This window comes from Schistocerca americana, chromosome 7 (assembly GCF_021461395.2).
Source record: "Schistocerca americana isolate TAMUIC-IGC-003095 chromosome 7, iqSchAmer2.1, whole genome shotgun sequence".
Taxonomy (NCBI): Eukaryota; Metazoa; Arthropoda; class Insecta; order Orthoptera; family Acrididae; genus Schistocerca; species Schistocerca americana.
This window is the reverse complement of record NC_060125.1, coordinates 133,232,439-133,247,976: the sequence shown is the minus strand read 5'-3', so window position 1 is coordinate 133,247,976 and position 15,538 is coordinate 133,232,439. Positions and strand designations below refer to the sequence as shown.

General features: G+C 38.8%; 1 protein-coding gene across 1 annotated transcript in view; it reads left to right on the top strand.

Moving 5' to 3' along the window:
- The window catches only part of LOC124621921 (1-phosphatidylinositol 4,5-bisphosphate phosphodiesterase-like), a 603,554-nt gene that overhangs the window by 441,900 nt on the left and 146,116 nt on the right, over window positions 1-15,538 (top strand). Inside the window, exon 16 of the mRNA XM_047147427.1 lies at window positions 9,697-9,861. Coding sequence (XP_047003383.1) covers window positions 9,697-9,861 — 165 coding nt within the window. The remainder of the gene's footprint in view (window positions 1-9,696; window positions 9,862-15,538) is intronic.

The following is a 15,538-nucleotide window of genomic DNA, read 5'->3' as shown; positions in this document are numbered from 1 at the left end:
GGGTGGGCCCGGAAAAATTTAGGCTGTGCATTGTTTTCAATGCAACAAGTGCTGCAAAGTTATTACTTTTTCCCATTCCTTATGAAAATGTTTCAGGAAATTCTTTAATAATTTAATTTAAAAGACCAATATGTCTGCTTGTGTCTGCATGTGTGGATGGATATGTGCGTGAGTGCGAGTGTATACCTGTCCTTTTTTCCCCCTAAGGTAAGTCTTTCCGCTCCCGGGATTGGAATGACTCCTTACCCACTCCCTTAAAACCCACTTCCTTTCGTCTTCCCCTCTCCTTCCCTCTTTCCTGATGAGGCAACAGTTTGTTGCGAAAGCTTGAATTTTGTGTGAATGTTTGTGTGTCTATCGACCTGCCAGTGCTTTCGTTCGGTAAGTCACCTCATCTTTGTTTTTATATATAATTTTTCCCACGTGGAATGTTTCCCTCTATTATATTAATATGATTCTTTATTTACATGAACTGCAAACATTTACTTAACCTGAATAGAGTCAATGTTTTGTGGTACGAGCTCATCAGTGATAGTCCTCTTGTAGACTGATGTAATGTCAGTATCGGTAATTTTGCTATTACAAACTTTAGTTTCTCGCTGTTAGTAAAGTTCAACTCTGGCTGAGGTAAACTAGTCCTGCTATTGTCACATATCTGGTGGTTATGTACCGTTATAGCCTGTGATGAACTAAACCTGCTCTGCAAGTAAACTGACAGACACCAGGCTGGATGACTGAGTGAGGCCCTCTGGTCAGCGGTGGCGTGGTTGCGTCTCTATGCCAGCACTTAGTCTACCAACATAGACAAAAAAGGCCAACCTTCTGCCAAACACTTAAGTGTGAATTGCAGACTAATGAAGGTGAATGCCAAAAGATGCTAGTTTGGTGGACGTGTTGTGTGATTTTTGTAGATGCTCATGACATGTGGTTTTTTTGCTGCATAATATTCTGCCATGGTATATGACAAAGGCCTTACACAGTGGCCTTCTGGTAGTTTAAGTGTAGTTCAATTAACATCTGTTTTTTGCATATTTGTGCTTTACTTTTTACCTGTTGTAGTGATCCATTGTTTTGTAAGAAGGCGCTTGACATGCAGAGTGGGTTCTTTATTTTTTTTAATTATTCTCTTAGGTGAGGTTGTATCCAGCAACCAGCAGCAGCACCTCCTCCCCCCCCCCCCCCCCACTCACCCCATCACACCCCTGTCCTCCTTTGACCTCTCCAGAGAAAGAAAGTACAATTTTCTCATAATAAATTGATGATCTGTCTTTCTATATCAGCAGCTTTATTGATTCCATATGAGTCTGAAGAAAACTAGACTTCATAATGGATGCTGATTACTAGCAAGTGCACACAAAGGCATTTGTCATGAAATATCAAAACTATTTCACATTCACAGCTATTCTCCTTGAATCAGAAAATAAAAGATTGTTCTTGGTACTGTAAGGCTCCCATAGCGTTTTACTTCCATTTCACGGTGATTTTGCTCGTGGTATCAGCCTACATACATATTAAAAAAAGAAAACAAACAAACCCTAGTAAAATGTGTAAAGTATTCACATGTATCTGAAAATTACATGCTTGACAGCAAAATATGTAAAAACATATCATGAATACCACTCAGGGATTAGGCCGTAGGCCTGTTTCAATGTCCAACAGCTGTCTACAAGTCAGTAAGAGGAGCAATTTATGACTGTGGGACAAATGATCAGCATGTTGTCATCAGTTGCTCTTGCCAGTACATGAATCTTGATGATGATGATGATGCTTCTTTATCCAAGCAGCTTCTCATCTGACTTCATGAGGCTGAATGGACCCCATTCCAGGTCTTCCTACCCAAGGAAAAAAGCTGAGGAAGTCCCGGGAATCGAATCTCCATCAATCCGCACCAAATGTGGCAACGGTAATCACTTGGCTAGAAAGGTGATCAGCAAAACGTGTAATATGTGCAAATCTCATACAAACAACACTCTCTCTATGAAGTACATTTTAAATGGTGTGTATCCATTCTAAAGTGGTAGCATTAGTATGTGTAGTGGTGAATAAAAACAGTTTCCCAGTAGTTCTGGGTTTTGTCTGTTAAGAAATTATTCCTTGTTACCTTCATCACTTCCCTTTTCATGGAACCAACAGGAGCACCCCCCCTCCCCCCCCCCCCCCACCACCACCAACACCACCACCACCACCACCACCACCACCACCACCATCACCTCCTGTCTAGATCACACCTTAGGTGTGCTCTTGCCGTTAGTTAAATGCTTTTGCAGAGCTTGACGAACTATTTACTTGAACCTGAGTCCTAGCTTCTTTACATTTTAATTGATTGTGGATCCAAAATGAAATTATTGTGATTTTCAGTCCGAAGACTGCCTTGAAGCCCTCCTAGCGCATCCCGCGAAAGCCTCTTCAACTCAGCATAACTTCTGTGACCTAGACTCAGTTGAACATGCTTACTGCAGTCAAGCCTTGGTCTTCCTATACAATTTTTACACCCCATACTTTGCTCCATTACTGTTTCTTGATTTCTTGATACCTCAAGATGTGTTTTGTGAAGCAGTTTCTTCTTTTAGTCAAGTTGTGCCATAAATCTCTTTTCCCCCCTATTCAGTTTTGTACCACGTTGTTTGTTATTTGATCTACCCATCTAATCTTCAGCATCCTTCTGTAGCATCACATTTCGAAAGCTTCAGTTCTATTCTTGTATCATCTCTTTATCATCTAAATTTCACTCCAAAAAATGTCACAGACTATCTCAGTGTACAGATTAAATAACATCAGGCATAAGCTAAAACTCTCTCTCTCTCTCTCTCTCTCTCTCTCTCTCTCTCCCCCCCCCCCTCCCCCCCGCCCCCTTCCCCTTCTCTTAACTATTGCTTTCCTTTCAAGCTCCTCGATTTTTATAACTGCTGTTTAATTTCTGCACATTTTGTTCCCTGTATTTTATTCCTAGTACATTTTGAGTTTCATAAAGTGTAATCCAGTCAACAGTGTCATAAGCTATCTCTAAATCTACAAATGTTATAAACCTAGGCTTGCCTTGCTTCAGTCTAAGATAAATCATAGTGCCAGAATTCCTATATTTCTCCAGAACCCAAAATGATCTTCCCTAAGAGCAGCCTTACCAGTTTTTCCACTCTTCTTAAATAATATGTCAGTTTTTTTGCAACACTTATTAAATTGATAGTCTGTAATACATATGCACTAGCCTCCCTCATTGTACTTCTGTTAACCTATTCTTCCATTTCCTACATCATCTCAGTTTCTTTCAGTTTAACTGGGTCTCTTTTAAAATTTTGGTAATTTATGTTATATTATTAGTTTAACTCTTATCATTACAGGTGGACTCAAAGACCACTAGCATTCATTGTTACACTGTTGCTAATACATGGGGGTGGGGTAGGAGGTTACAGCATTGTCTAGTTATTCTTTCATGAACCTGCCATGGGTTCCTTTGTCAGTAGGTGCTTGAACATGATGTGGATCGATACTATTACTGCTCCTTTCATGCTAGTGGTCTCTGAGACCGCACATGGGAGTAGCTGCTTGAACATGATGTGGACCGATGCCATTACTGCTCCTTTCATGCTAGTGGTCTCTGAGACCGCACATGGGATTTAGTAGCCAGATCTTTGTCTGCTTTTTGCACTATAGACTCTGAGGATACTGTTTTAAAATGATTTGAGGACAGGGTAGGAAGTGATGTTGGATCAGATGGTGGCAACGAAATTGAATGTGAAAATATTCAGAATCAGAACAGTGTGAATGAGAAGAAGAATTTGTTTTGCCACTTGTGAATTCCTTGAATGTAACAAATGATCATGCCACCTGTGAATTCCTTGAATGACACAAGTGATAAAAGTGATGAAGACAGAATATATAGAGACTGAATCTGTAACTAAGATTCTACTAGAAATATATTTGGTTGAAGCAAATATTGCTGGTCATTGAAGCCTCTTCTCAAGTGTTCTTGTGTACGGCAGTGTAACACCATTCATTTGCCAACAGTGTAACCTCCTGCTCAAGTAGGTAATAATCCAGATCCTCTTACTATTTGGAACTGGTTTATGACTGTTGATAATTTGAGTTTCATTTTGAGATGGACTAATGTAAAAATAAAAAAATAAAATCCAGAAAATTATCCAAATGTTTTGTATGAAGCTGATTTATGTGAACGAAAAGCATTTTTTGGTTTACTATTTTATTCAGCTATTTTCAAGTCCAACAGAGACAAGTACAAATCATTTAATGCCACAGATGGTACTTCACGTGGTACCCAAAAACTGATTTGGTGTACTTCTAACATGCTTGAGATTCAGTGATCCTGCAACATATTTTGAACACAAGCAAAATGATCCTTTAGCTCCAATGTCAGACACTTTTACATATTGTGTTGACAGCTGTCAAATGGTGTATGGTACTTTAGAATGTTCATGTACCAATGAAATGCTGTTACTGTTTCATTCTAAATGCAGCTTTAAAATGTACATTATGAAAAAAGTATGTATGTAGGGTTTAAAAGTCGTGTGCTTTACTGACTCTCACACTGGTAATTTGTTTAATGCATATGCTTACACTGGAAGGTATTCAGATGAAAAAAAAATATGAATTCAATAGGAAAAAGTTCGAAAAACTAATTCAGGTTGCAATTAGACTAGCTACTTCAGTTAAAGAGACTGATCATAATATTACCACAGATGGTTGGCTTAAATCAGAGTTAGCAACATGTCACAAATAAAGAGGGCTAATACACATTGAAAAATAGAAATTCCAAAAGAATTCTTATATGTGAGAAGCAAGGAAGTTGGTTCTCCAGCAAATGCATTAGTCTAGTTTCATTTATACTGAAAAATGATAGGGTCACGATTCTGATATGATCTATGGACCATGATGAACATAATGATGGTAATATAGGTAAACCAGAAATTATTTCATACTATAATCACACTAAAGGTGGTGTTGATGCCCTAGATGAGAACTATGCCAAGTATTCAACTGTGTGATATACCAATTGATGGCTAATGGCATTGTTTTTCTGCACATTGGATGTAAGTGGGATGAATGTGTTTATTTTTCACATTTCCTACAAAGACAGTATCCAAGTCTTCCATTTTAATTTTTTGAAGAAGCTTGCAACCACATTGGTGTCATCACAGATGGAAAAGGGAGTCAACAAAACTTACATACCCTGTGAATGTTGTGCATTCATTTACTGTGTTTTGGTATAGCAGAACCAAGAGCAGAAGTCATTGTAGAACAATTAGAAAAATGCAAAACATGTTCCCTCTGCGACCCAGTGAAGAAGAGGAAGATGTCTTATGTTTCCCATTATTGCAAGAAGCCAATCTGCTTTGAGTTCTCTACAGAAATCTGCAGTGAGTGCAAAGAAAACTTCTGAGAAGGAAATTGAAAACCTAAAAAGTATTAATATACCAACGAAAATAATCAGTTTCAAGTTTCCTTTAATTTCCGTCTATGGTCACAATTTTGTTCTGTTTGATGGATTACCGGTTTCGGCCTTTAATGACCATCATCAGATCTGTCTCAAAAAATCAAAGTCCTAATGCACTGCAGCCATAGTGGCATAGTCAACTATTAAATGCGGAATCAGCACTAGCATCGTAAATACATACAAATCACATCACATGCACATCACATGATTTTATGAGACAGATCTGATGATAGTCATTAAAGACCAAAACCGGTAAACTGTCAAACAGAACAAAATTGTGACCATAGACGGAAATTAAAGGAAACTTATTACATATATGGGTCACTGTGTTTTTTCGCGATGATGTATCAGCTTGTGAAAATAATCAGTTTTTTAAAATACAATGTAAGTGCATAGATAAATATAGGACTCACCCAACGACGGGAGAACACATGTGTAACGGGTATTATAATTTGCAAGCTTTCGAAGCCAGTGGCTCTTCCTTCTGGCAGCAGGGTTGAAGGGGAAGACGAGGGGTGAAGGAAAATGACTGGTGACATTTGGGAAAGGGGGCAGAGTTTAGGAAGTTTGCTGAGAAGCCAAGGTCAGGGGGATTTACCAGATGGGATGAGAAGGAAACTGATTGCTGGGGACTGCATCAGACAAAATTTGAAAACATGAGAGCTTAAAGGTTGAAGTTAGGATAATATATCAAGAGAGAGATTACTGCTAAAACATTGTACATGAATTAATGAGAGCTAAAAGCTAAGTGTGTTTTACGTGATAGATATGGGAGGGGATGGAGAAAAATAGACAGGTCAGAAAATGAAAGATATAGAAACCTAAAGAGGTCTGAAAAAAAAGATTTACTAGAAGAAATGCTAAGACTGAAGAAATTAATGTAAATTACACACTTCTGTTCACATTAAACCTACTAACAGAGAACAGTACTTACATTCTCACAATTGCCATCCTTTCTGTCAAATGTTCCCTCCCATACAGCCTTGGTATTTGAGGTAAACACGTTTGTTCACAAGGCAGATTCTTTACAGTAATACACCGCTATTCTCTCCTCAGCCTTAAATGGATGTAATTATCTTACCAGCCCAGTTCAAAAGCAAGTTTCCCGGTCCATCGCATCCAGTCTTGGTACAGCTGATCCATCCTTGTCACTCAATACTCTACTGGTCTTGAATGTATTAATCAGCTGCTTTAACAAGGCTATAACTTCCTAAAATCATGCCCTGAAATAAGGATAATTCTGTCCGAGATTTTGTCCCCCCCCCCCCCCCCTCCCCCTCCTGCTCCCTGCATCTAGAATATTTTTTGTCGCCCTCCCAATCTCCACAATATCCTTGTCAGATCCTGTGCTCTTCTGCACCCATCTCCTCACCTTATGACTCCTACACATGTGACTGTCCCCGCTGCAAGTTTTGCCATATTCTCCCTCGTACCATCACCTATACCAGTCCTGTAACTGGCAAGACATATACTGTCAAAGGGAGAGCCACCTGTGAAACAACACAGGTCATTTACCAGCTGTAATGTAAACACTGTTCAGCCTTCTACATCCCACACGATACCACTAAGTTATCAGCTAGGATGAATGGGCATAGGCAGAGCGTGTGTACTGGCAGCACACAATATCCTACTGCAGTGCATGCCAACCACCTGGTCTTAGTTTATGTTAATTTCTCATTTCTTCTCAGTAACTATTTCTTTCTTCATTTCCTTTCAGTTTCCTACATCTTCCACTTTCTGACCGATCTATGTTTCTCTTTCCCCCTTCCATGTCTTTCACATACAATACATTTAGCTTTTTGTTCTTATTAACTCGTTTATGATTTTTTGGCAATAATCTCTGTCTCGTATGTTACCATATTTTCCACCTTAAAGCTCCCAGGTTTTCAAGTTTCATCCAGTGGAGTCCCCAACAATCAATCTCTCCTACTCATTCTGTCCAGTAAGGCTTCCCCAACCTGAGTCCTTTTCCTTCAACCCTTCTGACAGAAAAAGGAGGCACTGGCTGCGAAAGCTTGTGAAGTGTAATATCTTTCATATGTAGGTTCTCTTGCCACCACTTGAAGAGTAGATTTTTTATCTATACCATTAACTTTATAAAATGTACTAGTGTAATTTTTATTTTTCAAAATGTTTTGTGGGAGTTTCTTGTGTTTTTTGTGTAATAAACAATAAAGATGTAGCAAAAAGTAAAAGTTAGAGTTCAGGGTTGTTGAGTTCTTATTTATTTAATGTTATGTTCATTTTGTGCAGTTTTCTATTGACATGCGTTTTTTCCCCCACATAAACTTTTAAATTTATTTGAATATATTTTTGTGTGGTATTAGCATACCTCTTTACATAAAAAACTGAATTGTTTCACTAAAATAGGTAAATGCTACATTTATGGGTATGGTGGTCATACCACACCTGGTACAGTGTGTGACAAAAAAATGAGCTGGGAAGCTAAGGGTTAATTTATAATTTCTAGTGTTTGCCTCATCCTGCCTCTCTCTTATTTCTCTGCACCCTCAAACATTTTTCACGTTCTATGTTTTTGTTTTTACTTCTTTTTCTTCATTTTTTTTCTTTTGTTGCTCTTATTTTCTTTTGTCATACTGCTTGTCTATAACTCAGTATTACTAGTTCGTAATGTGAGTACTAATCTTCAGGAAACTGTTATTTCAAAGTTGTACACTACATGCTCTGACTCTCTTGATATGACGTTTGGAGTGATTCATTTTTCTGTTCAGTGCTGGTATATCATTCCTGCACATGTTAATGTTTTTTGAGAGGCTTTCTCCTGAGGTGTTATCTAAAATTTCTGGAATGAGTGTTCAGATATTTGCATTTTTATTGGGATCAACTCTAATACTTAAGTAGACACCTCCCTGCTACCTGTTGTTCTGTTCCTGTCTCTGTACATTCTCCAAATGTTTCATTACTGCATTTATATGCATCACTCTCACAATAGGAGAGCTTGTGATATCAGGAGCCTTTCATTTAGGATATTTGGGAGAGGCACTAGCATAACTCATTTTCTTTTGAATATGTATTATGTATTCTTGTCTTACAGTGTTCTGTGTCTTTGATGGTCTCCTCAATTTAGATCTTCAGGGCAAAGAGTATACCTAATTTATATAAGAGAGCAAGGAAACAGGTGTAGAACTGAAAACAACAATCCATGAAGGATGACAAGGGATAATAAGATGAATCACAATCACATGGCAATGTGAATATAATAATGGAAAGTCCCGGAAGGAATACAAATAATAAAATAAGTAAAGGTAGCAATTTGCCATGCAGTTGAGGCATTAGGAGGTCAATAGGTATATAAACAAGACTAGACACATTGTTAAGCTTATGGACAACAATGGTCTATTTCAGAGCTAACTGAAACCGTGCATGCCTGCAACCTCCCCCCAACACACACACACAAATGACTACATTGTCCAGGATGACTACATTCTACACTGTCCCAACACTCCAGGGCCACCTATGAAAGCAGTCATTTCTAATACCAGCTTTTCTGTAACTTCTGCACAGTGTGTGTGTGTTAACAACCATCATCTGTCCATCTACTTCTGCACTCTCTCTCTCTCTCTCTCTCTCTCTCTCTCTCTCTCTCTCTCTCTCTCTCTCTCTCTCTCTCTCTCTGTGTGTGTGTGTGTGTGTGTGTGTGTGTGTGTGTGTTTTAACAGCCACCAATCATCTGTCCATCTGAGTGAATGGCCACTGCCAAATTGTGGCTGAGGGCAGAGTTGACAACCCACTGGTGCATGCTGCTGAGCACAACATGTTTGATTTCAATGGCTACTTAACAGTCCATGCCATCTGGATCCTTCTCCCCAATATTGGATCTCTGCTTTACAGAGGTGGGAATTGTCAACCCCACAGTCCCCCAGCCTCTATCTCTGCTAGCTCCTGTGTTACATCCATCTCCACCCCCTCAGGGTCTGTGTCCCTCACTTCACTCTTTATACACTCACATCCACCTCTCCCTCTGCCTCTGCCTCTGCCTCTGCCTCTGCCTCTGTTCTTCCCCCCGCCCCCCTCCCTCTTACCCCCTTACCACTTCAGCGCCCTCCACACTCTCTCTCTCTCTCTCTCTCTCTTTCTCTCTGCACACAGTAACCATTACTGCTTCCATGAGTTTGTAGCCAGATATTTTTATATATTTTATCCTCAAATTTACAGTTTCTGATTATTATAATTATATTGTAATCTCTTGTGAAATTCCATTAAATTCTAAGTAGTGTTCATTACAGGTCATATCTGGTCAGTTTCTGGCCGACAAGAAAGTTACTACTTATGTAGTAGTGGAAATGTATGGTCTGCCAACAGATACAATCAGGGATGAGTTCAGAACGTCCAAGGTTACAGGAAATGGCCTGAATCCTGTATACAATGCAGAACCATTCCTGTTCAAAAAGGTAAGATCCTTTTAAAATATGTGGTTTCCATGCCTGATAAATTGCATTATTTCATTGTTGTGAATCCAAATAATAGAATAAAATTCAAGAATCCCTTGGAGATTTCAGTGTTGTAGCAATTATTTGATACGTTCACAGATGAAATATCACTCCATATTGAAACAAGAACAGCAGAGAAAGGCAAAGGAAAATGAAGTTCAAGAAATGAATTTCTTAACAGAAAGCTACATTACAGTTCATGACAAATACTAATGAAAGAGTCTTCTACCTACCTGAAACAGTAATCATTAAGAACACAATGAATATTAAATTTGAAAATGATCAATTTAATCACAATGTATTTTCAATTTATGGAGATAATTAGAAGGATTTTTTGACAATTTCCCATTTCTGTATCTACAAGCATATTCTGCAAACTGTTGTGAGGTGCATGGCAGAAGGTACGTCCCATTGAACCACATATTAAAGTTTTGTCCCTTTCCATTTGTGTTTGGAGCACAGGTTGAATGACTGCTTAAATGGGTCTATGTCTGCTGTAATTAGTCTAATCTTGTCTTAGTAGCCCCAATGAAACCAATTGTAGGGGGCCTGTATTGTATTCCAAGATTCTTCACTTGGTACTGGTCCTGAAAACTCTGTAAGTAGGCTTTCACAGAGTTAATTAAGTCTATTTTCAACCTTCTGCCAGTTCAAGTTTTTCAGCTTCCATGTGATACTTTTCAGGGAGTGAACAAACCAATCATGATGCCTCTCTTGGTACACACTGAGAGGTGACAAAAGTCATGGGATACCTGTTAATACTGTGTTGGACCTGCTTTTGCCCAGTGTAGTGCAGCAGTGTGATGTGGCATGGGTTCAACAAGTCGTTGGAAGTCCCCTGTAGAAATACTGAGCCATGTTGCCTCTGTAGCCATCTGTAATTGAGAAGGTGTTGCCAAAGCAGGATTTTGTATATGAACTGACCTCTCAATGATATTCAATAAATGTTCGATGGGATTCACGTCGGGTGCTCACATTGACAAATGTCCTCCAAACCAGTCACGAATAATTGTGGCCTGGTAACATGTCACATTGCCATCCATAAAAAATGCTGCCTTTGATTGGGAACATTAATTCCATGAATGACCGCAAGTGGTCTCAAAGTAGCTGAACATAACCATTTCTAGTCAACGATTGGTTCAGTTGGTTCAGAGGACCAAGTCCATTCCATGTGAACGCAGACCACGCCACATGCCATTATGGAGCTGCTACCGGCTGGTACAATGCCTTGTTGACAACCTGGGTCCATGGCTTCATGGGGTCCGTGCCACACTTGGAACTTACCATTGGTTCTTACCAAGTGAAATTGGGACTCATCTGACCAGATCATGGTTTTACAATCATCTATGGTCCAACCGATATGGTCACAAGTCCAGGAGAGGCACTGCAGGTGATATCATGCTGTAAGCTCTGCTCTCAGTCATTAAGCAAACGCCATTGGCCACTGCATTGTCCATGTTGGAAATTTGGTATTCTCAGCACACTCTTGACTCTTTGGATCTCAGAATATTTAATTTCCTAACAGTTTCTTCAATTGAATGTTCTATGTGTCTAACTCTAACTAACATTCTGTGTTCTAAGTCTTTTAATTCCTGCTGTGCAGCCATAATCACAATAGAAACTTTTTCATATGGATCACCTGAGTACAAATGACAGCTTCACCAATGCATTGCTCTTTTATACCTTGTATATATGACATAGCCCCATGACAAAACTCTTCCATCTGGTGAGCAAGATGTATGAAGGTGAAACACCCTCAGACTTCAAGAATGATATAATAATTCCAATCCCAACGAAAGCAGGTGTTGACAGGCATGAAAATTACCAGACTATCAGTTTAATAAGTCACGAATACTAACACGAATTCTTTACAGATGAATGGAAAAACTGGTAGAAGCCGACCTCAGGGAAGATCAGTTTGGATTTTGTAGAAATGTTGGAACACCTGAGGCCATACTGACCCTACAACTTATCTTAGAAGTTAGATTTAGGAATTTCTTGCATTTGTAGACTTAGAGAAAGCTTTTGACAATGTTGACTGGAATGCTCTCTTTCAAACTCTGGAGGTGGCAGGGGTCAAATACAGGTAGCAAAAGGCTATTTACAATTTGAACAGAAACCAGATGGCAGTTATAAGAGTCGAGGGTCATGAAAGGGAAGCAGTGTTTGGGAAGGGAGTGAGATAGGGTTGTAGCCTATCCCCGATGATAGTCAATCTATATATTGAGCAAGCAGTAAAGGAAACAAAAGAAAAATTTGGTGTAGGAATTATAATCCATGGAAGAAATAAAAACTTTGAGATTTGCTAATGACATTGTAATTCTGTGAGACAGCAAAGGACCTGGAAGAGCAGTTGAACGGAATGGACAGTGTCTTGAAAGGAGGATATAAGATGAACATCAAGAAAAGCAAAATGAGGATAATGGAATGTAGGCTAGTTGAATTAAATCCAGTGATGTTGAAGGAATTAGGTTAGTAAATGAGACACTTAAAGTAGTAGATGAGTTTTGCTATTTGAAGAGCAAAATAACCAATGATGGTTGAAGTAGAGAGGATATCAAATGTAGACTGGCCATGGCAAGGAAAGTATTTCTGAAGAAGAGAAATTTGCTAACACTGAGTGTAGATTTAAGTGTCAGGCAGTCTTTTCTGAAAATATTTGTGTGGAGTGTAAACATGTATGGAAGTGGAAGTGGATGATAAATAGTTTAGACAAGAAGAGAATAGAAGCTTTCGAAATGTGGTGCTACAGAAGAATGCTGTATATTGGATGAGTAGACCATGTAACTAATTAGGAGGTACTGAATAGAATTGGAGAGAAGAGGAATTTGTGGCACAACTTGGCTAGAAGAAGAGATCGGTTGGTAGGACATGTTCTGAGGCATCAAAGGATCACCAATTTAGTATTGGAGGGCACGTGGAGGGTAAAAAGCGTAGAGGGAGACCAAGAGATGAATACACTAAGCAGATTCAGAAGGATGTAGGTCGCAGAAAGTACTTGGAGACGAAGAAGTTTGCACAACAACATATGTGATACTACTGCCATCTGTATATGTTCATATCGCTAGCCCATGACTTTTGTCACCTCAGTGTACACTGAATAATCTTGTTGATCTTGTTTGGTATGGGTCACACACACTTCAGTAATATTTTGGGATAGGTTGCACAGGTGTTTTGTAAGCAATCTCCTAAGTAGCATCCTACCCAGTAACTAAATGCTGTTGTCTCCAGCCTCATAATACACTGGTGGCTGCACCACTGTGAAGGCAGTAAGCAACAAATGTAAAATTGGTAAAGTGTGCTGGATGCTTCATTACACAAATGGTTACCGTTTCAGTGCAACAGCACAATGTAAGTGGGTGTAACACCATCAACATTCTGTATATAAAGAAAGATGATGTTTCAGGTTTCTCAGTCATAAATCGCATTTGAGTGTTGGTTCATTGTAAGAAGGTCATATCCTGCCTCATGTAGGAAGGAGAAATGTCAACCAGCACCCATCAAAATTTGAAAGGAGCATAATTGTTGCCTATTGAGACTGTGGTTTATTGTTATATGATACTGTTTTCATTTTGGTTGAGACCCCATGACTGGTAAGTGATTATTAAATCAAATTGATAGGCTCAGGAAGGTCATACTCAAAGCCATTCAGGTTCTCGAAGGCCCTAGATGACTAGTGCCTGAGAGGACAGATGCATTGTTATTAAGGATCATACGGCCATTTCACTTCCTTGAGTTAGGAAATGAGCTTATTTGCTGAATGTTAAATATACAGAGGGGAAGTGTGATAATGGTATGGAGCACCATGAATTGTCAGCATGGCAGCCATTGTTGTGCTTTCCTTGACACAGCGGTATAAAGAGGTGCGTCACACCTGGTAACAACACCGGACATAGTAGTGGCACAGTATTGTGTTTTCAGATGATTTCCAGTTGTGGGGCAGTGGGTGGAATAATTGTTAATGTTCCTATTATTTATTTAATGCTGTTGTTTGCCATTCTCAACACTGGCTCTCTAACTACAATATTGGCAACCAGAAAGTGATTAGCAAAACGTGAAGCCTGTAATTAGAATTCCTAGTGCCCACTTCATTTATGACATCAGAGCTAGTTACAGTGGACTGGCTGGCACATAATGGAAAGACTTATGTGAATTTTATAAGGCATGAGTAGGCTGCTTCTCTACACAGTCCTGTGTACAACACCATGATGGATGTATCCATATGTTGAGGTTCTGATGAGGATGAATGTTATGAGATTGCATTCATCATCATCATAGAGCCCAGTATCTGGTGTGATGGAATAGGTGCCATTGGGTATGCAACATGATTTTCTCTTGTACACATAGCCAGTAATTTTGACAGCAGCTGTTACGTTTCTGATTTGTTGAGGCCGGTGGCTGTGCCCTATCCTCATGATTTCCATGACATTATTTTTCAGCAAGGTAATACAAAGATGCATGTTCTTGTGCTATTCTGACCTTCCTTGATACAGAGAGTGTTTGACTGTTTGCCTGGCAATTATGTTCTCCAGATCTTTCTACAATTGAAAACATTTGGTCATGGGTTGGCTCCTGTTATTCTATGAGATCTAACACTGTTTAGGTAATTTGTATTTGTCACTACAGATAAGCACAGTGTTTGAACATTAATGTCTATAACAACCTTTCACAAAACCTTGTTACTTCTGTGCATCATTTCTATCATAAAAAAAAAACAAACAGAAAAGATCAATACGAAGCTCGCACCAGAGTTGCCAGCACTGCGCAAGATAGTGGAAAGTTTTCTCTCCATACCTCTACTGTCAATGTGTACTTTCACTCTCCTGTCTTGTTATAGCTCAAGGGCCAAGGAGACTTACTAGCTGCAATGCGACAGCTATTTTATTTATTGTTATTTGTCCCATGGGTCAAATAAGTATGGTAGCTTGTACAGTTAGTATGGAATAATTCAGTACAAAAATAGACATTACATGGGCTGTCGGCACAAAAATACATATTACAACAGATACAACATGAATATTATACAGAATTTTGACAAAATTTTACCAAAGGCTGTTTACAAACAGCAGTCAGCAACATTATAATACTGATAGTGGCATTTTACCTTTATAACACAGGTTCTAATAGGTACAACTTCGTATAGTTTACTATCTTATTTTCTTATGGGCTGCATGAACAGTGACTTATATACTCAAACATTAGCATTTTTTACTTTTATTTCTACAGATAGCATAAGATGTGCATGAAAATGGCTGAAATGATGAAATTTTTAATATTCTTTTGTTTATTAGGACAAGTCAGAGTACAAAAATTCCCAAGTGGTGCAAAAATAGTGTTTTATTAAGAGAGGTTTTACACTCGTTTTAAATTTATTTCTGAATTTCTTTTATTGATGTTGCTTGGTGAGTGTATAATTTTATTCTCGTACATTTAACACCATTACAGTACAAGTTTGTTGAGTGGGGAATTAGTTGTAAAGAGGTTTTTGATCTTGTGCCACGATAGTGGCAATCCATAGTTCTGTCAAGTTTGTTAATGCTTTTTTTAGTGACATGTAATATTTCTAGTATGTATTGGCTTATCTTTAAGCAATGAGTTTAATTGATCTGTGGTTATATCTACAGCAAACTGGAGAGTC